The sequence below is a fragment of the Diuraphis noxia genome, unplaced genomic scaffold (assembly GCF_037042655.1).
Source record: "Diuraphis noxia isolate RWA-SAM2 unplaced genomic scaffold, SU_Dnox_SAM2 contig0005, whole genome shotgun sequence".
In the NCBI taxonomy this organism is placed as follows: Eukaryota; Metazoa; Arthropoda; class Insecta; order Hemiptera; family Aphididae; genus Diuraphis; species Diuraphis noxia.
This window is the reverse complement of record NW_028301715.1, coordinates 33,260,220-33,287,782: the sequence shown is the minus strand read 5'-3', so window position 1 is coordinate 33,287,782 and position 27,563 is coordinate 33,260,220. Positions and strand designations below refer to the sequence as shown.

General features: G+C 30.9%; 2 protein-coding genes and 2 pseudogenes across 3 annotated transcripts in view; 2 read left to right on the top strand and 2 right to left on the bottom strand.

Moving 5' to 3' along the window:
• Positions 1–478: 478 nt before the first annotated feature.
• LOC149055220 (uncharacterized) lies at positions 479–3,655 on the top strand. The gene is made up of 12 exons (XM_089229524.1): positions 479–604; positions 682–768; positions 829–1,030; positions 1,130–1,233; positions 1,294–1,468; positions 2,404–2,615; positions 2,687–2,785; positions 2,846–2,946; positions 3,025–3,079; positions 3,145–3,240; positions 3,307–3,458; positions 3,520–3,655. Exons 1-12 carry the CDS (start codon positions 479–481, stop codon positions 3,653–3,655), a joined length of 1,545 nt encoding a protein of 514 aa, XP_089085650.1.
• A 7,446-nt stretch (positions 3,656–11,101) lies between these two features.
• The window catches only part of LOC149055217 (uncharacterized), a 29,827-nt gene continuing 13,365 nt past the window's right edge, over positions 11,102–27,563 (top strand). For both annotated transcript variants that reach the window (XM_089228252.1, XM_089228253.1), the window contains exons 1-2: positions 11,102–11,256; positions 17,107–17,488. The gene's annotated coding sequence lies outside the window, so the exon portion shown is untranslated. The remainder of the gene's footprint in view (positions 11,257–17,106; positions 17,489–27,563) is intronic.
• LOC149055219 (uncharacterized) lies at positions 14,406–16,647 on the bottom strand (annotated as a pseudogene).
• Positions 21,638–22,426, bottom strand: LOC149055218 (uncharacterized; annotated as a pseudogene).

Here is a 27,563-nt window from a genome sequence, read left to right as displayed (position 1 = left end):
AAGTACAGATATATACCTTGAAGACTGAAGTTAAATAATAAGTCAATTCACTCTAATAGTCTAATATTAAATCCGACCCTTCAAAAATTGGTTCTACTGAACATAAAATTACTATGTATAGTATCTAGTTTTAAAAAATAAGATATCACAATTATATCAATCATTTGGAGTAAAATTTACAAATGAGACAATTAAAACAATATTAAAAATAATAATACCTAAACGAGTCTATTATTATTTAATATATTTATACTAAAGTCTATAGTTTATTTTGTTTGTTAGTCGTTACCTAGGAACAGCAATGTTTATTTATTGACTATAATTATAGATTATATTATAATATATTTTATTTTGTTATTGTTACATCATATTTACTTATATTACATTGTGTATAGATACATTTTCAATAAACGTCAAATAAAAAAAAGATTATTATAGATAATTATATTTATATATCTATTATTGCATTTGAAATATTATGGAAAGTATAAAAACATGTTTTGTGAAGAATGTGAAGTCTGTTGGAGGCAAGGTCAAAAAACCAATGAATCAAATATATGAATCAAATGTTCATACAATTTCTAGTGAGACTTTGGACAAAAAGGCAAGTTACATCATAGTAAAAGAAAGTACAAACATTTATATTGTTAAAAATTAAATTATAAACTGTTTATTATCTAGAATGAGATGACCGTCCAATCATATTCTGAGTCTATAGACATGATGAGCATTGAAGACACAAATAAGCATTTTTTACATAAAATAAAAGTAAGATAATGTAGTTATAAATATTTTAAACATATTTCTTTCATAGACATATTTAATTAGAGCTTAGAAGAAGAAAACGATCGTTTGTCATCAATAATTAAAAGCAAAAATATAATAAACAAGCAAGATAGTTTAAAATGTAATTGTAATACCACGCTGGAATTAGCAAACAAAAAAATATCACAGCTAACAGACAGGGTACATGAACTTATGACAGAATTACAATTAATCAAATCGTCAACATCTGAAGTCGATTTTGCAAGTATGCTCTGTTTGTGAATAACACATCACAATATTATATTATCGCAGTATAGTATTCATTATCAATTTGTTTAATTAACATTCTATTAAATTTTTACAGAAATAAAACAATTGAATGATAAGTGTAATTCATCGAATAATAAGATTTGCAATTACCGTAACCAAATAATACAATTGAAAAATGAATTGAAAATTGCTCAAAATGTAAGAATGGTTTATAATTCATTTGTAATAATTGGTATTAATTATTCACAATATATATAGGCATTAGCTAATGAAATCGGTGATCCAGCAGTGATGCAAAAAGTTATGAAGAGTACAGGATCTTCAAATTGCATTGGACGAGGACAAAAAATATTGGTATTGCAGCAAAAGGTGAACGAGCTACAAGCGAAACAGAGTGAAAATAATTTGACAAAAAAACTGCATAATTCAACTGGTACTATAGTAGTCATAATTAATATAATATACCTAAATATATATACGTATACACTATACATCCATTTAATGTTGTCTATAGGAAAATATTACTGGATTAGAGTATTGATAGTTTTGTTTATAGTAACTATAACAACTGTTGTATATTCTGTTTGATCACCAATTATATTTATAACAATTTTTAATTATAATACAGTGAAACCTCTTTTAACGGACACCTCCAAATAATGGACGGAATTTCGGGAACGGTGAAATGTGTACTCACTGTATTTTCCCTCTTAATAGCAGACGACATTTAAGCGACCGAGAGTGTCCGGTATTTAGATTTTTCACTGTAATTGTTTATACCTATAGTAAGAGTATCGAATATACATACAAAAGTTTGCTAAATAAGAAATTCAACTAAACCAACTTAATTTTTTTGGCGTATATTTTTTTTAAGGCTAGATTTATTTAAAAATATACATATAATTTCAATTGTTTTCTACGGAATCTCGCAGTGATATTATAGATGCATTGTGCCGGTCTATGTCAATACCAATAAATTTAATGTATTTGGTAGGTAAATGATACAGAAATAAATTCAACACCTTGATTGTATATAAACCATGAATAACATAATTTGAACAAAATGGTTCAATAATACGTAACATTTTATATAAATCTGTTCTAACCAGCAGTCTAGTTTGTTCCTTGACAGTTAGACAAAACTGTAAATATCTGAATGCACCTTACCTTAATATTATATTTATTGTCATACAGTTGACACGCTATTGTCGAGATTCGTGAATATGTCATTTTTGTATTATGTGTATCTTTTGTATTTTATTAAATATTAATATGACCTTATGTTTTTACGCGTTAGTTGAGTCTATTTAATTAAATATATATGTATCATTTTCCTACAAACATAACATAACCAATATAATTCTTTAGTAAACACAAGAAAAATGGAGAAAGCAAGTACAGAAATTAATGACCGTAAATTAAAAGATTCTCAATCAAAGGTAGAAGAGTTGACTAAATCAGTGGAAATTTGGAAAGGACGAAGTAAAGCATTGGATGTAGAAATTACTGCTTTAAGAGTTCATGTGCAAAATTTATTGTTGAAGTCTGAATCTGATCACCAGCTTATTGATAAATTAAAAGTATTGTCAATGTGTTATTTTACTGACATAATAATTAGATAATTATAATAATGTTTTTAATTTATTTGTAGACTGAGTTAAGTGACACTAACATACAAAAACTTAAAAATAAAGTATCTGTTACAAATTTAGAAAAATCTATAATATCCCTTCAGTCAAAATATGAAAAAGTATGTTTAAGTATACATTAATAGTTAACATGATTTATAAAATTTTAAAAATGATTACAGGCGTCAAAAATAATTGAACAACAAACATCCGATTTGAAGGAAAGAGACATGAGAATATCTGATTTAGAATTTAAAATACATACCACTAATGAAAAAATTCAGTAAGTAATAATAGTAGTAGATATATTTGAATGATGATGCATAAAGTACCAAATTCTAATACGACTAATACTTTACAGAGATGGTAATATGTGTTCAATTGATTTTTCGGATCCTAAAGATATTTTTATAAAGGTAATTAACTAATAAAATTAATTAATAATATCATCAGAGGGTTATAATATAGTTTTATTAAATAGAAATTGAATGGACTTGAAAACCGACAACTTGTGGACCTATTAAGCATAGCTCACAATAAAATTTGTGAGCATGTTCTAATCGCTGTTGATTTTAAAGTAAGTACATTATAATTATTCATTATTAAATATTTTATGATATTAACTGAAAAATTTATTTAAAAGAATAAATACTTAATGGAAACACGAGTGTCACAGAACTTGAAATCAAAGATGGAATACTTCAATTCAACATTTAAAAAAATATCAAAAAATGACTCACGTCAATTAAAAAAAGAATTAAATCTAAATGAAAAACTAATAGAGTTACAAAATAAGTAAATAATAAATTTAATACGTTAATCGAGATCATAATAAATAATATTTTATAACATTCAGATTAGGACTGGTTGAAGAAGAACGGACCGCCTTTAAAGAAAGATTGGATACGATTATAATGTTGAATAAAGAAAATGTTCGGACGTTTACCCGATCATTAAACGATATAAAACAGCAGTTAATACATGAAAAGTAATTTACTGAACTGAATCTTTAATACAGAGCCATTTTATCCACCACATATTTCAAAATGTACGTTTTAAAGGGCATGATAAAAATAATCCTAATTAAAAATGATAAGTGTTATATTAATTTTTATTTTTAGTTGAAAGAAACAGATAATAAGTCTATATCTATGATATATATTTTAATTAAATAAAAGTTGTAAGTTGTGAAGAGATTTTAAATCTAGAAGTCATAAGAGAAAATGTATTATAACCATAATGTTTGTGTTCAGTATTTAATTTTGCACTAGGAAACATGGTTTCTAAATCTTTTTTTTTGAGCTCCTCTACTTTTTTTTTCCAATTTGAGCACTGTGTTTTAACTGCATTCTTATGTTATTTAAAGATCGGGTAAACATATTTAAATTTTCTTCATTTTTGTAAATTATCATTTTTGAATGGTAAATAGCCCCCCCCCCACAAATACATTTTTTATGTAGACATTTTCCACTGATTATTTTTTTTAATCTACAACTTAATAATATTTTATTTATCATCAAATATGAAATATATTGGTTAGTGTATAGACAGTTGTCAGCACTGTGTATAAACTGCTTTTTTATACTAGGGTATTAACGTACCCGGGTACTCGGGTAAACGTATGTGTACTCGCTATACACAAATCAATATATTAAGCTTTATGCAGTAGATTTAAAGAAAAAATCAGGGGAAAATGTCTGCATAGAAATGCTCCGGGGGGTTTAACCATTTAAAAATGATAATTTACAAAAATAAAGAAAATGTACATACGTTTACCTGATCTTTAAATAATATAAAAAAGCAGTTAATACATAGAGCTCAAATTGGGAAAAATTAAGTAGAGGAGCTCGAAAAATCGATTTAAAAACCGTGTTCCAAGTGCACAATTTAATACTGAACACAAACATTATGGTTATAATAAATTTTCTCTTATGACTTCTAGATTTAAAATCTCTTGACAACTTACGACTTTTATTTAATCAAAATATATATCATAGATATAGACTTATCATCTGCTTCTTTTAACTAAAAATAAAAACGAAATGAAAATTAATATATCACTTATCATTTTTAATTAGTAATTTTTATGTGGAGGATAAAATCACTATATAAAATGCTGCATCTGAGTTCCATCCCAAGAACCTTTTTTGCACCAATTCTACCCCAGTTGAAAAAGGGTAGTCTTATTAATTTGTATAATAATTTTTGTTATATAATACATTTAAAAAAATATAAGTAGGTATTCATATTATTTATACATTTTCATAAGTTATTCGTAATAACATAATAGGTATAATATATTATGCTATAATAATAAAAAAATGTTAGTATAATATACTATATACTAAATATAATAAATAATTTGTATAAATATGGTTGTCATAAAATGCATTCAAAAAATTGAAGTATAAGTCGAACTTATTATTTTTAATAAGTAAAATTTTACCCTTTTCACTGTACATATTTTATTGTACACTATTCATTTTTAATATACAGGGTGATTCAATATTTATTTTACAGCCATTTTATCATATAAATATTCAAAATAGTGAAAAATGTATGATACAAAAGTTTTTTTATTTAAAAACATCTATTATGATTTTACAATTTAATAAATGTTTACAAAGTTTTAGGAAGGTTTTGAGTGGTCAACTTTAAACATTCAAATGGAAGCCTATAATTTTTTCGCAATCATAATGTAAAGGATATTTTTAAATACATTTTAGTGAATGAACAACATTAATTAATGCAAAACTCTATGCTTGAGAGCTATTCAAAATTTTTAGAAATTGCATTTTCAATTTTTAACCACACGACGCACGCCGACAGGTAGCTAAGCTAATGGTTCGCACATCAGTTATCACGTGATAATGTTTCCGTCACAATGCTTCCGCGCACCAGTAGGTACAAGAGATTATAATATACCTGTTGTATGTTATCCGCAATTCTAATAATACATTTTAATGTTTGTAGTGTGTTTACCGTTTTACCAGCCCCTGGACACTCGGTCGCCATTTTTTTGGAGGACAAATTGTTATCACTGCTGTAATCAAGAGTTCAAGATACTATCATTGTTTTGTTATGTGATAACAACGTGTTTTCAGTTTTTGAAAATTTTGATTATTGTGAATTTGTGATCATTTAATTCCTAGTACAAAACTACAAAGTACCTTATTTGATTTTCTATAGTATTAAATCACTTTAAACAATGGTGCTTGTGTGTATTGTTAAAAATTGTGTTAACTCCAAAAGGAAGACTAAACAAAAGGTCTGTAAATTGCATAGGTTTCCAAATGATATATCGCGGTAAGTGTACCCAAAATTTTTTTGGAATTGAGATGTCAAGTCAAAGTTAATTTTTATTTTATTATTATTAAATATTTTACAATTTCAGTTGTAATCAGTGGTTAACAAATTGTAAATTATTTAATCTTCATGGCCATTCTGAAGATTATATTTATAAAAATTATCGAATATGTAACAAACATTTTGCTGCTAGTTCATTCAGTAATCCTGAAAAGACAAGGTTATTACCAACTGCAATACCTACAGAGTTTGGTCAGTTAATTTAAAATGTTTGATTGTTATTTATCATATTTCATCAACTTATTAAATTGTACTTTATCTTTAGATAATACTGAAGCTGGATTTGAGCTGCCCTTAGATAATAAAGTCGAAGTGTCCTTTGAAGATGATATTTCTATTTCAGAACCAAGATACTCGAGCAGCACACCTTCTAAATTAAATGTTTCAGAAAATCAACTAGATAGTAAGTATACTTTATGGCAAGGTTAATTTTTAATGTTCGATTTTTATTTTATTTAGGGGTTTTTAATGATAATTGATAATACATATTTTCACTTTTTACTTTAAATAATGTTACCATTATCTTTTATATATTTAGTAATTCGATTTATTTTTAGGTATAGAATCATCAATCATTAGTTCAACTTCTGTATGTTCTACAATTTCTATGTCAACATCTACTACTCAAACCACCCAGCTGCTCTCTGTAAACACACCTAGAAAACGTCTGTTGAAAACTAAGGTGAATGAACTTGAGAAAAAGTATAGAATATTGGAGGAAAATTTCAACCTTATGTCCAACAAATTTTCACAAGTAATGACATCCAAAGAACATTTTTATGAAGTATGTGATATACATTTACCATCTAATCTTTCAATGATTGTTAAAAGTTATTGTAGAATGGCTTCTAGACAGCCTCAAGGCTTTCGTTACACTAACCAATTAAAACAATTAGCCCTTACTATTTATTTCTTTGGGCCCATGGCATATAGGTTCTTAAAAAATATTTTGCAATTGCCTAGTCCAAGAACTCTACGAAGAGTCACAGAAAAAGTAGATATTATGCCCGGGTTAAACGACATTATATTCAATTCTATAGAACTAAAGATAAAAAATCTTAAAGATGATGCAAAGGACTGCATTCTTTGTGTTGATGAAATGTCCATAAAAACTAATCTTTTTTATAATTTATCAAAAGATTGTATAATTGGATTTAATAATACATATGATCAAAAAACATATGAACCCGCAAAACATGTGTTATGTTTTATGATTAGAAGTCTTAATTATAAATGGAAGCAACCGGTTGCATACTATTTCATAAATAATAGTTGTACTGGAATTACATTACAGAACACAATTGTTGCTGTTATCTCTAAACTCCAGAGTATTTGTGTTAATATTAGAGTTTTCACTACCGATCAAGGACCAAATTTTTATAGTTTTGCTAGTAAAATGCATGTCACAAAGGAGCGTCCTTTTTTCTTTGTGAATGGGAAAAAAATATACTATGTATTTGACCCTCCACACTTGTTAAAATCAACAAGAAACAATTTTTACAAGTATAAACTACAATTGTCTAATGACCTAAATGATCTAACGGACAAAAAATACCTCAACGATTTTTTTAAGGCTGACCAAGGTCTAAACCGCTGTGCACCCAAGTTAACTGTTGCTCATATTTATCCTGGGCCTTTTCAAAAAATGAAAGTCTGTTATGCTGCTCATGTTTTCAGTGCAACAGTGGCCGCAAGTATGCGTAATTGCATTATAAATGGTACCTTGCCTTCTAATGCAAATACTACTGTCAACTTCATAGATGACATGGATAAACTATTTGATTTATTGAATTCTAAGCCAAAAGCCGGTAGTAAAGATTTTAACCGTCCATTTAAGAACACTCCCAAACAAAGAGAACATTTATTGAAGATGTTGAATATTTTTGAAAATATGCAAGTTATTGAGACAAAGATCATAGATGGAGAAACTATACAAATAGATGTTACTCAACGCATGAAATTCTTAAATGGGTGGCAAATCACAATTAATTCACTTTTACAACTTTGGGAAGATGTTCAAACACCGCAGTATGCATTATGTACATACAGACTCTGTCAAGATTGTCTTGAGAACCTTTTTGGTAATTTCAGAAATCAAAATGGGAATAATATTAATCCAACGCCAATTCAATTTCTTTGGGCATTCAAAAAGATATTTTTTCTTAACTACTTCAAGCATTCTGAAGGGTCCAACTGTTTAGAAGATTTAGATGAAATTCTTACTAACATCGGAGAAACTACTTCTCCATTAATTAATTCGTCAGTACTGTTTCCTGAAAAGTCACCAATCAACTACAATTCTTTAAAAATTGGAACTACAGACTATAGGGAATTAGATTTAACACCAAGAAATGCTCTTACTTATGTTTGTGGATATTTACTAAAAAAATGTCTTGACAAGCATACCTGTGAAACTTGTTTAACTTTTTCCAAAAGCCAAGACTACTTAGATGAATCATTTCTATTCACCCATTTGAAAGCGTACCAAAATGATCAACCTACAAACTTCGGTAACTTAAATGTACCATCAGATGTGTTTTTTAATTATATTAATGAACTTGATAATTTATTTATAACAAATTTTCCAACACTGGCCATAGAAAACAATGTAGGAATGAAATTGAAAAATTTAATAGATAATGTACCATTTAATCATCCTTGTTCAAATTTTAAAGTTGATTTTCTTAAAAACCTTTACTTACGTTTAAGGATTTTTCATGCTATCAAAAAAATTAATAGAGATTTACTCTCTGCTCCTAGAAAGCACAGGAAACTAGATATTCTTTCTCACTTATAATTTTTTTATCTAGACTCAATAATTTATCTTACAACCAAGCATTTTTATTTGGATGATGTGATATACCTACTGCTTAATGACAATATTGAAATGTATTAACTTTTTAAATCTATTTTTATTTATTTATTTTTTTTTTTGTACAGAACTGCAAAATATACTATTTACTGATAATATTAAGTTTCAATAATTTGTTTTAAACCCTATTTTTATTAATATGACGTTTTAGATTTACTGCTTAATGACAATATTGAGTTTTAATAATTTGTTATAACTATTTTTAATTTTTTTTTTTTTTATGTACAAAACTGTAAAATATACTATTTACAGATAATATTGGGTTTCTGTAATTTGTTTTATACTTACTATTTTTATTTTGTAAGAAAATTTACTATTTAATGACAAAATTTGAATTTTCAAATAAAATTACTATATAATGATGCAACATAGTTTTTTTTCTCATTAAAGGTCACACTGTTTTGTCCTCCAAAAACATGGCGTCATTGATTTAGTTATTATCCTATGTTTGCTGTATATTTTATAATCAGTGTCCATTCTGATTGTCTTATTCTGTGGTTTTACCTTCATAATGACACCACAGATTATATAAATATTATTTGATACAATAATTAAAAATTATGGTAAAAGTTGTGGTACATTAATTTATTTCTCGTATGTGACCCTACTGATTTGAGGTAGGTTCGTGTTATCAGTAAATCGAAGAAGTGCACCACAGATATAGATAATAAACTAGATTGCTAACTGTGATAAAAAAGTGAAGTCAGATACTAATCAAGCCGCCATCTTTAAAAAGGGCACCAACAGTATTACTAATATTAGTAATGAGTATTTTCAATTCATTTTGGTGAACTAATTCATTTGACAACAATATTATACTACAGAAAATAAAAATATTATATCTTTTACAAAATTTTAGATTAAATTACAAAACAGTTCCTAGCATAGGTGCAACTAGGGGAGCTTGGAGGGCCTTAATAATATTATTTTTAAATATTTCTTTTCAGAAATAATTTATAGAATTGTAAAACAATTTTGAGTGTAGATGGTCTTTTAGACTCAAATATTACTAAGTATATTTATTTTACTATTTAGGATCAGCATAAAATTAAGTTAAATTATAGTTATTGTCAAAAAATTACATTTGGAAATTTCAATGGGTGTATAAAGTATGAAATAATAAACTACAAAAGTTATATGCACCCACGAATAAAATTTTTTATTACCTCAAAATAACTAACCGTTATTCTTAGTTTTGAAAAGAAATTTCTTTCAAAATTAAATGTTAGTATAAAAAAACTGTATTTGCATAGCCCCCTCTGATAAAAAAATATTGAATCTCTGGATTTTGTGATTTTTGTGATATAATATTTATTAAATTTAATCATCTATCTATAATATCATTGAAAATTATTTGTTATTCAGTTATTTGTTATTAACTATAGAAAGCGGTTTTTCCACATGAGTGTATTTTCGTCCATAGCTCTATCAGCTAATTGATTCTGTTGTAAGAAACCTTAAATATAGATTTTTCAAAGAGAGTTTACTCATGGCATGTTCTATTGAATGTTTTATTAAAATGGATTTTGTTGAAAGTTCATATTTTATAAATCATTACAAGGTTAATATTACATTTTTTAATAATATTTTTTTCTCAAATGTATTGTAATTTTTATTGTTTTAGGATGTTTTAATGATAGATATTCATGCTTTTAAATCAGAAATGACTGTAGCAAGAAACTGCATGATTACCATAATACTTGATTTTGATGTTAATCATATTAGCAAAGTGATTGAAAAACATGTTTATCCCAATCTTTATAAGTTGTTACAAGTAGCAATAAGTATTCCCATAAGCTCAACCACACATGGTGGATAAATTAATATTTGATATATTATATTGTCTTACCTACATTATGCATATTATGATTTGTTTGTTAGTTAGACAATAAAATATATATTGTGATTTAAAATAATATATTAATATAACATGGTTCCCTTGTGTTATTATTGTTCAGCTGCCGTTTTTAAAGATGGCGGACTACCGGCTCGGCGGCTTCAAATTTCCCCATTGCCGATAACAACAGTTAGCAATCTAGTTTATTATCTATATCTGTGAAGTGCACCATCTGGTTTTATATAATCTGTGATGATACTAACACTATCATAGTCTTATACCACGAACATAAAATAATTACCAGGTTTATACCATTTTCTATATCACTATCACATTCAAACCCATAGATAATAGGTATATTAATTAATCTATTTACTATAATAAGTAATAATATCATCATTCATCATGCACAAACGCTGAAATGCACAACTGCCGAATTATTCAAGCTCAAGAGACAAGACAAATTTGTCAGAAATTCAATTTTGGAAGTTTGGAGTTAGATGTTGCTTGATTTGAATGTATGTAATGCGTGTTAAATTGTTTTTATTGTGCTAAAATTATTACTGTGCGTCTAAATTTATGTCATATATTATTAAGGTTAAAACTAGGGCTCGGATTTGTATGTAAGTTGTTATGTAATTTGTTTGTAATTTGTGGAACACGTTTCAAAAGGTTCTAAAATATATGCAATTACTAATTATTTGCCAAAGTTTATACTACATTTTTGCAAAATCTTTTTTATACTAATTTATAAATATGTACATAATTGATTTTCATGTGATTACATTAATATAAACATGGCTGTTGAATTTTTAGTGAATATTCGTAATAGGTAGATACTTCACTTCAACATAATATTATACATATAGCCCATTGCATTATTATAATAAATATAGTAACATAATTGTTATCATTGTACTTATTATTGATAGTATTATTGTTCTAAAACCTTAACAATTTTGTATTTTTGAATTCAGAAACTTGTAATACTTCTACATATATTTTACTATTTAAATTTTATATACATATGTATAGTTATATAATTTAGGGATATTAAATAGGTACCTACATAAAATCAATTATCCGAGTCATAGTTATGATAATTTATTGATAACACATGGAAATATATTTAATTATTTTTTGTTTCTTATTATTTTATAACATATTATATTTATTAGAATATTAGGTATATACATAGCCAATCAGTTATTTAAACATAATTTTCATGTTTTTGTGCATTTTATTTGCAATTCACCAAGATACACATATGTATTATCATTCCAAAAATACTTGTATTTTATTCATATTTTTCAATAATTTATCAATGGATTAAGTACTTATTGTTAATCTCAAGTAAAAATATTTTAAAGGTATTCTAACATTTATATCTTTGCTTAAAAAACCACTATGTACTGAAAATTGTAGTCATTTTAAATATAATTATTACTTTTTAATTTAATGAAATCACTTAAAAATCATCTTTTAATTGTGTTACTAAATGTACTTTCAATTTATTTAATTGATGTAAAAAGAGTCATACTTCTCTGTGATTCTAATTTCTATGAGTACTATTATATTTCTTTCTATATAGTATACACACATGCATGTATTGTATACAATTTGTTAATACATTATTCATTACTTATTCATACAATTTTTAAACTTGGTTAATTTGATGTGGTAAATGGTAATAATGTGATTCATTTTATGATATATTATTATAAATTAATTATCATTGAACCTCTACCACGGCATAGTATTCTCCAAGTTCAAAATGATTAATTATAATATAATAATTGATGCAGAAATTAGCATTAACAACCTTCAAGTTAATAAGTCCAAGTAGGTACCTTATTGGCTGCTGGAAAAATTGAGACTTAAAATTAACATTAGTGTTTGCTTAAGTATACAATACATAATGTGTAGAAAAATGTATAGTAATTTATTTAAAAAATGCAATGACTTTAAGTTGTGAAAAAATTTATATTTTAAGATTATTTAATTATAATTATAATATAATTTTGGTTACTTATCAAGAATTTTTCAATTTTATTTTGTAGTGCCATCAATAATTGAAACAATTTAACACATTTTGTTACTTAAAATGTCTTTATATACCTACATTTAAAGTTAGAATACCCACCGATATAAATACTAATTACTAAGCCTATCTAGTGTATTTCACTTTGGATTGAAAAAACTTTCAAAATGTAATATTATTCTTAAATTTCAATTTTAACTACCTAACTAATTCCTTTTAGAAAATACAAAACTATGTGTAATCTTATTGTCTAACTAATATTTAAGTATTTTCAGTAATATTAGCAAGCATAAATTTTTAATTTTTTAACTGTCAAAACTACATATACTATTATAAATTAAAATATTTCCTAGTGTTCACAATAGTTATCAACTTAGCAATATTAGATGTAAAATATCAGGTGTATAAATTAATTTTTATTGAAATATTTTTTTTTTTTTTAAACCAAGATCCGAAACATTATTATGGCTGGGTTTACTGAGTACCCCACGTCAACCCTGCCACTCCTGAATAGATATTTAGTATTTGGGGATAAACGGTGACAAACAAGTTATAATTAATTTTATTCTGATACGGGTTCGCAGTAGCATTGTGACGGAAACATTATCACATGATAACTGATAAGCAAACCATTAGCTTAGCTACCTGTCGGCGCACGTCATGTGGTTAAAAATTGAAAATGCAATTTCTGACAATTTTGAATAGCTCTCAAGCATAGAGTTTTGCATTAATTAATGTTGTTCATTCACTAAAATGTATTTAAAAATATCCTTTACATTATGATTGCAAAAAAAGTATAGGCTTCCATTTTAATTTTTAAAGTTGACCACTCAAAACCCCCCTAAAACTTTGTAAACATTTATTAAATTGTAAAATCATAATAGATGTTTTTAAATAAAAAAACTTTTGTATCATACATTTTTCACTATTTTGAATATTTATATGATAAAATGGCTGTAACATAAATTTTGAATCACCATGTATATTAAAAATGAATAGTGTACAATAAAATATGTACAAATTATTTATTATATTTAGTATATAGTATATTATACTAACATTTTTTTATTATTATAACATAAAGATATAAAAAACCCGGGACGGAACTAGTATATTTTAAATCACACTTATACGATACTATATTAAATCTAGATACTAGATTTAAAAATAAAAATAGGCCCCTGGAAACCCGTAGGTTTCTACCATGCCCATGTGGGAGGCGGCAGCTTCTTTTTCCAGACAGTGTAAACCAGAGGCGGATAGTATACTGCTTTTGGTGCACTGCACTACCAATGTTAGGGGGATGGGTGGTCTTGGTTGAGCATATGCTGACCGCAATGTTTAATTTTAATGTTCAATAAATTAATAAAGTAATAAAGTACCTAATCAACATTTGATAAATGATAATCGTGGCTGAAACGCCTGAAACTGTTGAAAGCGTCGAGTTAAGAATATAAAAACTATAAATTTATAAAAAAATGTTTATTTGTAATTTCTATGATTGTGGGGGGGTGTCTATATATTATCTTGCACCAATTAGCATAATACATTCAAACCGTCTCTAGCGTGAACTGCCCGGAAAGCGATGACGCCCATGATCGGGATTCGAACCGGTGACGGTGCACTTCACAGTATTACTTTTCGTGTACCTATTAACTGCTGTTCCATATTTTTTAATCATCAGGTGAACTTATGAAAATAAATTTTCTTTATTCAACATTATATATAGTCGTGTCCAATCTTTCTTTAAAGGCGTACCGGCGTACCGCTCTCCTTCAATAAGTTTTAGTCTGAATGTTATAAAATATTATTTATTTATTATGATCTCGAATAATGTATTAAATTTATTATTTACTTATTTCGTAATTCTATTAATTTGTCATTTAGATTTAATTCATTTTTTAATTGGTATGAATCATTATTTCGTGTTTTTTCAAATATTGAATTGAAGTGTTCCATCTTTCATATCAATGTTCGTGACTTTTGTGTTTCCAATAAGTATTTATTCTTTTAAATAAATTATTCAGTTATTATCATAATATATATTTTAATAATGAATAATTATAATGTACTTAGTTTAAAATCAATAACGATTAACAAATTTTATTGTGATCTATGCTTAATAGGTCCACAAGTTGTCGGTTTTCAAGTCCATTCAATTTCTATTTAATAAAACTATATTATAACCCTTTGATGATATTATTAATTAATTTTATTAGTTAATTACCTTTATAAAAATATCTTTAGGATCCGAAAAATCAATTGAACACATATTACCATCTCTGTAAAGTATTAGTCGTATTAGAATTTGGTACTTTATGCATCATCATTCAAATATATCTACTACTATTATTACTTACTGAATTTTTTCATTAGTGGTATGTATTTTAAATTCTAAATCATATATTCTCATATATCTTTCCTTCAAATCGGATGTTTGTTGTTCAATTATTTTTGACGCCTGTAATCATTTTTAAAATTTTATAAATCATATTAACTATTAATGTATACTTAAACATACTTTTTCATATTTTGACTAAAGTAATGTTATAGAATTTTCTAATTTTTTAACAGAGTCTTTCTTTTTAAGTTGTTGGATGTTACTATCACTTAACTCGGCCAACAAATAAATAAAAATAATTATTATAATCATTTAGTTATTATGTTAGTATAAAATAACACATTGACAATACTTTTAATTTCTCAAGAAGCTGGTGATCAAATTCAGACTTCAAAAATAATATTGCAATTGAACTCTTAAAGCAGTAATTTCTACATCCAATGCTTTAATTCATTCTTTCCAAATTTCTACTGATTCAGTCAACTCTTCTACATTTGATTGAGGATCTTTTAATTTATAGTCATTAAGTGCTGTACATGCTTTCTCCATTTTTCTGGTGTTTACCTACTAAAGAATTAGGTATAAGTTTAATTAATAAGTAGACTCAACTGACATGAAAAACCATTACCTAAGTCATATTAATATTTAATAAAATACAAAAGATATACATAATACAAAAATGACATTCACGAACCACGACAATAATGTGTCAACTGTAAATATATATATATATAATATTAATTATGACTACTATAGTACCAGTTGAATTATGCAGTTTTTTCATTGAATCATTCTCATTCTGTTTCGCTTGTAGCTCACCTAACCTAACTTTTTGCATCACTGCTGGATCGCCGATTTCATTAGCTAATGCCTATATTATATTGTGAATAATTAATACCAATTATTACAAATAAATTCCCATTATAAACCATTCTTACATTTTGAGCATTTTTCAATTGTATTATTTGGTTACGGTAATTGCAAATCTTGTTATACGATGAATTAAACTTATCATTCAACTGTTTTAATTGTGCAAAAATTTAATAGAATGTTAATTAAACGAATTGATGATGAATACTATGCTATAGTATAATATTGTGATGTGTTATTCACAAACAGAGCATACTTGCAGAATCACCCGCAGATGTTGACCATTTGATTAATTGTAATTCTGTCATAAGTTCATAGTTCATATACCCTGTCTGTTAGCTGTGATATTTTTTTGTTTGCTTATTCCAGTGTGGTTTTACAATTAGATTTTAAACTATCCTGCTTGTTTATTATTATATTTTTGCTTTTAATTATTGATGACAAACGATTGTTTTCTTCTTCTAAGCTCTAATTAAATATGTCTATGAAAGAAATATGTTTAAAATATTTATAAATTCATTATCTTACTTTTATTTGATGTAAAAAATGTTTATTTGTATCTTCAATGCTCATCATGTCTATAGACTCAGAATATGATTGGACGGTCATCTCATTCCAGATAATAAACAGTTTATAAAAAAACTTTTGTATTGTCATGAGCCCCGCTTATTATTATTATATAATTTAGCATTATAATATTATATCATATGAACAATTTGTAATGTGGGGAAAGAACGCTGACTTGACATTAGAGATACGTACAATGGAATACCGTCCCGTACGGGCGAGTCAGTCTATGTATGTCTGCGTCAGTTAAACATAGTGTGTAGTAATTTTGGTCTCAATAAATTATTTTACTTAAATAACTAAACCTATCAGTGTATTATCACATCTCATCTTCCTTGTCGAAAGACTTCCGAAATGACGAACTCAACGATACCTGGTTTCGGCGGATCAACCCGGTGAGACCATAACAACTGGTGGCAGCGGTACCTTCGGAATATTAACAAAGGAAGCCTTATTATCTGGAGACAACGAGTGCTAGCTGTTTAATACAGCATCCCCAATACACAGTCGTCCCTCAGGTGGTAATAACACAATTTATACGTTTTATAGGTTTTATAAGTCCTATACGTTTTACGTTTTAATACGTAAAACGTCCATATACACGTCATACAATCGTGTATCAGCGAGTCAGCAGAATACTCGGGTGTGGCACATCCTGTTCACACGCTCGACAAAATCCACTGTCTCGGCATTATTGAAAACACACTCGGAGGCGCTCGAATAATTCAGGGAGGACATCGTGCTCATTTCTACGGCTCACTTGCATTACACTGTAAGAGACGCTAAGCAGTCGCGGCATCAACAAAAACCCATTGACCCACAACAATTCTGTCGTGGAGCATATATAGGACATCGCCGGAACATTCTCCGTCACAGTTCGAATTACCCAGCAGACAACAATGAATTCAATCGCGAAAATTGTCACAATATTGTAAGTAATACCATTTACTATTTAGTATACACCTAATCACTATTGTATATGCACATTATAATATTTAACGTTATTTTGATTGTGATAATTTTTTTTAAATTTTTAACTACAATAGTATAAGATTATTGTATGTCGAGTAATTCGGATAACAGCTGTCCTAGTAGTCCTGACCTAACAGACAAAGACCCTGATTTCAATATTAATAACATACATACAGATCCTCACATATCTCCACGAGTTACACGTTCTAAAACAAAAATTAATCCCTCTGTTACTGATAAAAATAACGAAATTGATTTAATCAGCTTCGATTCAATCGTTAATTTCGAAATGTCGGAACTATCTCTAGAAACGGCCATTAAACTCATACCTCATTTTAATGGCCAAAATGACGATGATATTTACCCTTTCATAAACGCTTGCGAATTCGCGATGTCATGCGTAAAAGAAACGTGTAAACCTATTTTACTAAAAGCGATTAGCACTAAATTAAGCGGTAAAGCATTTACAGTAACACAAAATAGGGAAATATCAGACTGGGTTGGATGCAAATCTTTACTAGAATCAGCATTTTGCACAAAACGTACACCTGGTTATTTACAACTGGAACTTAACTCTACTAGGCAAAAATTAGGGGAACCAGTACAGGATTATTCGGGAAGAATAGAGAAATTATTCCACGAATTATGTAATGTTAGTATAACAGGTAAAAAACCAGTAGAAGCAGATGCTATTCGGAATTATATCAAAGAAACCACCCTCACATCATATGTAGAAGGACTACATCCCAATTTAAGGCAAATAATAAAAGCAAAAACCATACCGACTCTCGAAGAAGCTATTAAAGAAAGCCTAGAAGAAGAAAAGTTACTTGAGTCAAACAAAGAGGCCAGACGCCTTCTTCAGAATAACTCTAAACCAAGAACAAATTATAGCACAAAATATTGTAATATTTGTAAAAGAAATAATCATAATACAATTAACTGCAGATTTGCCGTGGAAAATAAGCAAAAACAAGAGATTACTCAAAAACCAAATACCACACCACAACCAAAAATGGTACAAAAATTAACGTGTACATACTGTAAAGCAAGGGGGCACATTAAAGAAGATTGTTTTAAAAAGAAAAGAATGGACAATAAATACAATCAACAAAACACGTCGGGAAACGAGTCCAGACCGAGCACGTCGGGCGAGCGCTCGGTCAAGGAGATCAAAAATTAGCCCAAGCATAAAAAGAACACTACCTGTAGTAATCAAAATGGAAGATAATCACGTCGCATATTCAAGTCTTCAATCTCTCACAGGAAAATTCCGCCTATTGGTAGATACAGGAGCGGATCTCAACATAATAAAAATTAATAACTTAAGCGACGAAGTGATAGTAAATACCCATGATCGACATCAACTGCAGGGTATAAACGGTCACTTAGTTCAAACTATCGGTTCAACATGGCTTAACCTTGATATGAGCAACTTCATGTCGGAAGTTTCAGTTCAGAACAAACTTTCTGAAACCAAATTTCAAGTGGTACCGTCTACGTTCCCTATTGATGGAGATGGAATTTTGGGCAAACCTTTTCTGAAGGAGAACAAAATTATCATCGACGTAGAGCGCGAGGTAATCACTTACCCGGAGGATACTACAACAACCATACCGTCACGAAGTGAAGTGATAATTCCAATACGAGTATCAGCCGAACTTGAAGCCAAATCGTGCAATATTTTAATACACGCTCAAAACATTAACGAACACATAATTTGTGGAAATGTTTTAAACACAATAAAACAAGGACAATTATTAATAACAGTAATAAATCCAACAGAAACTACACAAATAATTAATGTACCGAAATTAAATGAGCTATCGCATGATATTTTTGAAACAGTGCCCATCAAATGTATACAGAACCAGGGGACTCCAAATAATGCGAACAATCGTATTCAATTATTAAAAGAAAATCTGAGATGCGACCATTTGAACCAAGAGGAAAAAGAATCCATCATAAGATTATGTACTGAATTTTCCGAAATTTTCTTTTTGGAAGGTGATAAATTATCATGCACAGAATCAATTCAATATGAAATAAAAACGCCAAAAGCAAACCAACCAATCTTTCAGAAATCGTATCGTCTCCCTTATTCACAAAAGAAGGAAATCGATAAACAAATTGAACAACTCGAGCAAGACGAAATAATTAGCCCAAGTGAAAGTCCTTGGAATGCACCACTTTTAATAGTTCCAAAAAAGTCGGATGCATCAGGATTACAGAAATATAGAGTTGTGGTTGACTTTAGAAAACTCAATGAGATAACCATTGGGGACGCTTTTCCGATGCCAGATATATCAACAATACTAGAACAACTAGGAAAAGTTAAATATTTTACATGTTTAGATATGGCCAGTGGATATCATCAAATTCCATTAAAACCAGAAGATAAGCAAAAAACAGCTTTTAGCACCGAGAAAGGACATTTCGAATTTAATAGAATGTGCTTTGGTTTGAAAGGCGCACCGGCAACTTTCCAGCGCCTTATGAACAGAGTGTTGGTGGGTTTAAATGGGGTGAAATCGTTTGTTTACCTAGACGATATAATCGTCATAGGAACAACACTAATAGACCACGAGCAGAATCTTCGTCAAATATTTGAAAGATTTAAAAATCATGGACTTCAACCAGCAAAATGTGAATTTCTTCGACGAGAGGTAACCTATTTGGGACATATCTTTATAGAAGATGGCGTGAAACCTGACCCGAAGTAAATACAATGCATAATAGATTATCCTACACCAAAAAACGTAAAAGAGTTAAAGTCATTTTTAGGACTTGTAGGATACTACCGAAAATTTATTCAAGACTTTAGTAAAAAAGCAAAACCACTTACTACTTTATTAAAACAAAACCAACAATTTAATTGGTCAGACACTTGCCAAGATCCATTTGATTATTTCAGAAACATATTAACAAATGAACCATTACTGCAGTATCCCGATTTCAATCAACCATTCAACATCACTACAGATGCTAGTAATGTCGCAATTGGGGCCATATTATCACAATGCAAAATCGGTGCAGATCTACCAATTGCATATGCGTCCCGCACACTTAATAAAGCGGAAACTAACTATAATACAACCGAAAAAGAATAGTTAGCCATAATATGGGCAGTGAAACAATTTAGACATTACATCTACGGTTCTAAATTCAACATCATAACAGATCACAAGCCACTATCATGGTTGTTCGGAGTCAAAGACCCAGGGGCCCGACTAACAAGATGGAGATTGCAATTGGAAGAATATGAGTACAACATTATTTACAAACCGGGTATTCAAAATACAAACTCAGATGCTCTTAGTAGGATAAACATCACCAAAACAGCACAAGAAAATAAACCTCTTAATGAATACCAAATTTACACCGAAGAAAAAGCTAGACTACTAATATCAAACAAAAATGTTAATGAAGTGACAGGGAACCTATTTGAGGCACCAGCGGAGTACGCCATAGGCCACTGTGTCTCGCAAGATTTTAAAATGAATAAGAACATTTCCCTTGAGTTCAGAAGAAAATTCGGTAAAGTGGAACAACTTAAGAACCAAAATAAACAATTAACAGAAATAGCAAGTGTTAGATCAGAAGGAAGATTAGTAATTTGTTTAATAACTAAAGAATACTTTTGGCAAAAACCATGTTATAAAAACGTATTTTTTTACGTTAAAGAACCTTAGAATATTTTGTGAAACCCAAAATATTACAAACATAGCTGTTGAAGTACACCAGATACACAGAAGCTAAAGGTAAATAATAATAAGATCGGATATATGTAATAATATAATAATAATATGTATAATTGATACGAATAACTATAGTGCTCCGAGGCGTAATATAAAACAACGACTAATCGTCCTACAGGCTACTACATAGAACGAATATGATGCTAGTAATACAAAATGCCTATTCAGCGTCTGCTGTACTACAGTGTGAATAATTTTACTTATAATCTACATACTATAGGGTGTGTTGTTTACATTCAACACTTCCCCTCAAACAATATACCCTAACTTAGAATTAATATATCTTATTCCCATCATCTCCCTGAGTTCATGGAATCTTGGTCGTGGAGTTGGCTTAGTCAATATGTCAGCTAACTGCTCCTTGCTTGGCACATACTCCAGAGAAAACATCCCTTCACTGAACTTCTCACGAATGTAATGATAGCGAATATCGATGTGTTTGTTCGCTTATGGTATTCTGGATTTTTCACTAGTTTGATGGCGCTTTGATTGTCTGCATACAAAACAGGTGTATCTCCCTGTGGCTCCAGAAGATCACTGATAAGTAGCGTCAACCAAGTTAGTTCCTGTATAGATTGGCTCAGCGCTATGTATTCTGCCTCAGTAGTCGAAAGTGCTACCGATTTTTGTCTTTGTGAACACCATGCTACGATTCCATCTCCCATCATGAAAATGAATCCTGATGTTGATCGTCTCGTTGTTGTGTCACCAGCATAGTCTGCGTCACTATATCCACGCAACTTTGGTGTTACACTAGAATCATAAATTCAACCATAATTAAATGTTCCCTTTAAATATTTAAATATACGTTTCACCGCATTCCAATGAATTGTCAGAGGCTTTTCTAGATAACGACTGACAAGATTTACTGCAAAAGTTATATCAGGCCTTGTTATTTGGCTTTGATACAACAAACTTCCAACTGCTTCTCTGTATGGAACTTCCCCTGCTTCCAATGATCCTGACAAATTTGGATCTAATGAGTGTTGTGGATCTGTGGGAATATGCAGGACTTTGGTTTCTTCCATATTGAACCTCTCTAAAATGCGCTTGCAATATGAAGATTGGTGTATGAAAATTGAACCATCAGGTCTCTGATCAATTTCAATACCCAAGAAATGATCAAGTTCGGCCTCCATGCAGTGATTTAAACAGGAAAAAAAAAGGTTTATTAGTGGTTGTAGATGTCTACCTCATAAAACCGATTTTTTATCACGTGATGAATTGAATCACGCCGCCGTGGTCGTCGTAAAATGTTCCCAACGGGTCGCGTTTGGCAAATTGTTTCACGATCTTTCAAATAATCTCCCGATCAACATCAAACCAGTGGCACTTCTTCGTCCGTTTATAGATGACCGCAGGTTTGTTAAATGCCGACGTACCCGAGACACAGAAACACCCGATTTTATTAAGCAAATCGTCCCACATGTCTATTTTTAATGATTCGCCATTGGCACGATATCACCGGTCATGGAGGGCCGAGAATTTTGACATCTCTTATTAACCGTTCTCCAAGGGGGGGAGGATGTTCGAGATATATTCAGCTTATCGTTATCGTTTCGTGTTACGATACCGAACGGCTCGAATATAACGACCTTTGTACTTGAGAAGCTCGTCGGGCTCTACGTACCTCTCCTCCCCTCTGATATGTATATGATGTCGGTGTGTGTCCGGCGTCGGACCCCGAGCGCCTACCAGTCGTCTGAAGCTCTCCCGTGCGACGTCGTCACCTTTTTTTGGTCGTGTGCGACATCCACGTACATAACCTGCGTGTGGTCGTCGTGTTCGACGCGCCGTCTTTTTCTTACGCGTGTGGTGTTTTGTCACATCCATTGCATTAATTATATTATCTACGATTCTGGTTCGGTTGTGCGAATACGTGTAATCATGGGCAAGAGCTAAGGTCGAGTTCCGAGTGCGTTTCGCTCGGATTGTAGTCGTGATTGATCATATCTGACGCCCGTTGTACGACCGTTACATCGTATTCCGAATCCGTGGACATTGGCCGACGTATTTTGCGACGCCGGTGTTGTATATCAGTTCGAGCCGCCGACGCGGAAATCCCCATCTGTGATGTCTACCGTCGTCTGTTTTGCTCACACCGGGAATTTGAATACATTCGGTTGGCAGCATTGAATCATCGTACCGGGTGATTATTATCATTCGCATTAGTATCATTATTATTATCACTCGTATTATTCTTATCATTGTTGTTGGTGATTATTATTATTATTGTTTATGTAGCGATCTATCGATCGCATTATTAATTATTATCTTTCGGGCGCCCACCGTTTTGTATTATAATCTATGTGGTATTTATTAATTTATTATACATTCATAGCACGACGGTGCACATAAAAAACTGTGTCTTATATAAGTATATGTTGTACTGGTCACCCGCTCCTTTGCAAGTTACGTTAGTCGTTGGAGATAATCCGGGTAACAGTTATTATATATATTATTTACCACTATCTAAGGCCAACCGCCATCTCCGCAGGAGCTTATGTGGTACATTACTGGTAGCAGAGCGTGGTTTCTTTTTACGTTTATCTCGTATTATAACAAACCTTGTATATTGGTACGGCCGACAGCCGGTGCGGTTAGTGTGACATATTGCAGTTGGGTTTTCGTGGTGTTGATATTATTCCGTCGTTGTGTTAGTTATTCATCAGTAGAAATGACTTTTATATCTATTATCGATGGTCGATAGTGAACGATCAGCGGTTATTACCTAATTGCCGTCACGTACGACGCACTAATACGTATAGTATTATAACGCGTATATTTCGTATTATTTGAAATTTAATTTATATTTAGTTGTTTGTTTTTCTGTCGTATAATATATTTTTGCGATGGACGATCAGGAAGCCGACCGCGTTAACCGCGCACTTAAAAAGGCCATCTTGCGTCGTAATGAATGTATCCGAAATATACGCGCAATACACGAGCTCGCGTGGCGTTGTATTGAGGACGAGGATTTAGTTCCACAATTGGTGGTTCTTCTGAGTGAAGTAAAAGAGTTATGGACAGCGTTCACAACTGAGAGCAACACAGTTATTGATTGTTTGGTTGATTTAAGTCGAGATTCCGAGTATCCCATGGATCAGGTTGCAGAGCTACGTGAACTAACGTATTCTCGTGCCACAGCCCACCGTTACGTAAAAAAGCAACACAATATTGAGAGGTCATTTCGAAAAGGGTCCATTATTTCCCAAGTAGACTATGGGTCCCGAAAGAGTCAGTCCTCGAGGGGGGCAACATTGAAGTTAACCCCCCTGTAGTAATGCTGATATGGTAATTAACAATTCGCGCGGGTCACAGGGAGAAGGCGTTTCGGTAGACAACGAAAATTTAAGTGTGCGTAACATGTCCAATTTCAAACCAGCACGGTTGCCACAAATTCCATTACCCATATTTCACGGTGATATTTTTAAATGGCTGGCCTTCCGAGACCGTTTTACCTCTATGGTGTCAACCAGCGCTCGAATATCACTGAAATTTATAAGTTTTATTATTTAACAGGTTGTTTGCGAGACAAAGCACTAGAAGCGATAGCCGGCATACAGGTTTGCGGTGATAATTATCAACTGGCGTGGGCCAAATTGACCGCGCGTTTCGATAAACCGCGACTAGTAGCATCCTCACTTATCGAACAATTATTAAACGCGCCTAAGTCCGTAAACGAAACATTAATTGATTTAAGCAAATTTTTATTGACCTTTGAGGAAGGGGTTTCGGTACTTGAGTCAATGAAAATTCCGGATCTGGGCGACTTCATTTTATTTTCTTTGGCATCGCGATGCTTGCCGTCATATTCAATCAAACTTTTTGAAGCTCAACTTGCGAATGGGTTCCCAACCGATGAAGATTTATTGTCCTTCGTAAAATCTCGTATAAGGTATTGGAGTGTGTACCCAGTGTATCGCGTGAGTTCGTTCACAAATCAGTAAAACAGTCCGCCCTTCAAAAATCGTATGTCAACCCGAAAAATTATAATGCCGGTGTTAATAATTTTAAGAGGCCACAGTCCTCATCGTTGATGACCAGTACGGGAACATCGAAGTCGAACGTGTCGTGTCCCATTTGCAAGGGGTCGAATGCAGTGTCGACATGCAACAAATTTACCGGATGGACCGTAGACGTTCGGGAAAATTGGGCTCGTGAAAATAGGTGTTGTTTCCGTTGCCTGCGCATTGGCCATTGGGCCCCGGAGTGTAAGTCATCTGTGCAATGTACTAAATGCCCCCGTAGACATCATCCACTGCTACATAGTACGCTGACTACGGTCATCAGTGATAGGGACAGTAACCCAACATGTAATAGTCAGTTGATCCGTGAAGAAACCACAGCACAGTCGTCTATTTTCGGTAGTAATGCGCAAAATTCATCGTCTGTCGTTCTCGGAACCGCGCTAATTCACATCCGTGACTGGGGTGGTATGTTGCACACCAAGCGCGCTTTGATTGATTCTGCGTCTCAGATAAGCGCGATCACCGTAGACTGCGCTGCCCAATTGGGCTTAAGGGTGTCTCGTTGGACAGCCCCTATTTCGGGTCTGTCCGGTACCTCAGTACAGAACGTCAAGGGGCAGGTAAACTGTAACATACAGCCCAGATTTGCGACCGACCAGATTTTAAAATTCACAGCGTGGGTATTCCCTACTATTACAGCTCAAATGCCCAGCCTGCCGATATCCGATCAAGTAGCCAATAAGTACAAAAATCTCGCGCTCGCTGATCCTTCTTTGGTTTAGTAAATAAATGAAAAACGGCTCAGCACCGGCACATTGTCCGATCGGCTCGAAAGTGGTATCGAAATATTGCTATTGAATTGCTAGATTTTGCTTGGTGATTTTTGGAATTTGCAAGATTTTGGTTTTTCCGGAAAACCGGAAAATGAAAAACGGCTCAGCACCGGCACATTGTCCGATCGGCTCGAAAGTGGTATCGAAATATTGCTAGTGAATTGCTAGATTTTGCTAGGTGATTTTTGGAATTTGCTAGATTTTGGTTTTTCCGGAAAACCGGAAAATGAAAAACTGCTCAGCACCGGCACATTGTCCGATGGGTTCGAAAGTGGTATCGAAATATTGCTAGTGAATTGCTAGATTTTACTAGGTGATTTTTGGAATTTGCTAGATTTTGGTTTTTCCGGAAAATGAAAAACGGCTCAGCACCGGCACATTGTCCGATTGGCTCGAAAGTGGTATCGAAATATTGCTAGTGAATTGCTAGATTTTGCTAGGTGATTTTTGGAATTTGCTAGATTTTGGTTTTTCCGGAAAATGAAAAACGGCTCAGCACCGGCACATTGTCCGATCGGCTCGAACGTGGTATCGAAATATTGCTAGTGAATTGCTAGATTTTGTAAGTATGTTTAAAATTACAAATTAGTCTAAAATTTTTTGTCCTGGAATCTTCAAATACTGAATATTATGCTACTTTTATTTTAGACTATGTGTGCAATGTGATGATTACAGAGTTAAAGATCAATCTGTATTATTATAGGAGTGCTTTATTTTCCATTTATACTACCTATATGAAAGTTATCGCAATATTCCTGATTTGTAACTCGTGGTCTTTTTTATCATTTAGCATCGTATATTGGTGCAAGTACCTATACTGTTTTTAGATACATTACGCTTATATTGACGGGTTTCTGTTACAATTGTTATTGAAATTCACTATATTTATTTAGTTTGTCAATTATTTTACATAATAAAAGTGGTGTAGTCAAATAATCTGTAAAAAATTACATAAACAAAGTTAATCTAATACGTATGTCATATTATATTACTTAATGAGATATAAAATAATTTCATATCACGTATACGTATAATGTATATAAGTGATAAAATATTTGATACAAACTGGTTAATCAAATTTTAACATTTTAAATTTGAACCAATTTTTTCTGTTAGTTTCTTATACAATAGTGGTCATATAAAATAATATTCAGAGTATAAGGTAATTTTTTCAAAAAAATGGGCATGACTTTTATTATTTATTATAACAGATATTCTTTTTTCACTCACTAAAACTAAAAATAGTAATGTTAATTAAATATTTTTTTACGTTTCTACATAAATTAGGATATGTGCATTAATAACTTGTTGTGGTGAAACGCGTGTGATTTTCTTCTTAAGATCATCGTGAAGTTCCCAGCTGTTTGATCTTCTTATGTAGGCTGTGTAGTGACCCAAAGTTTGGTTGACTTCTAGAATACTATTTCCAATGAATTTGACAATTCCCAGTAAGTCAAACCTAAACATATTAT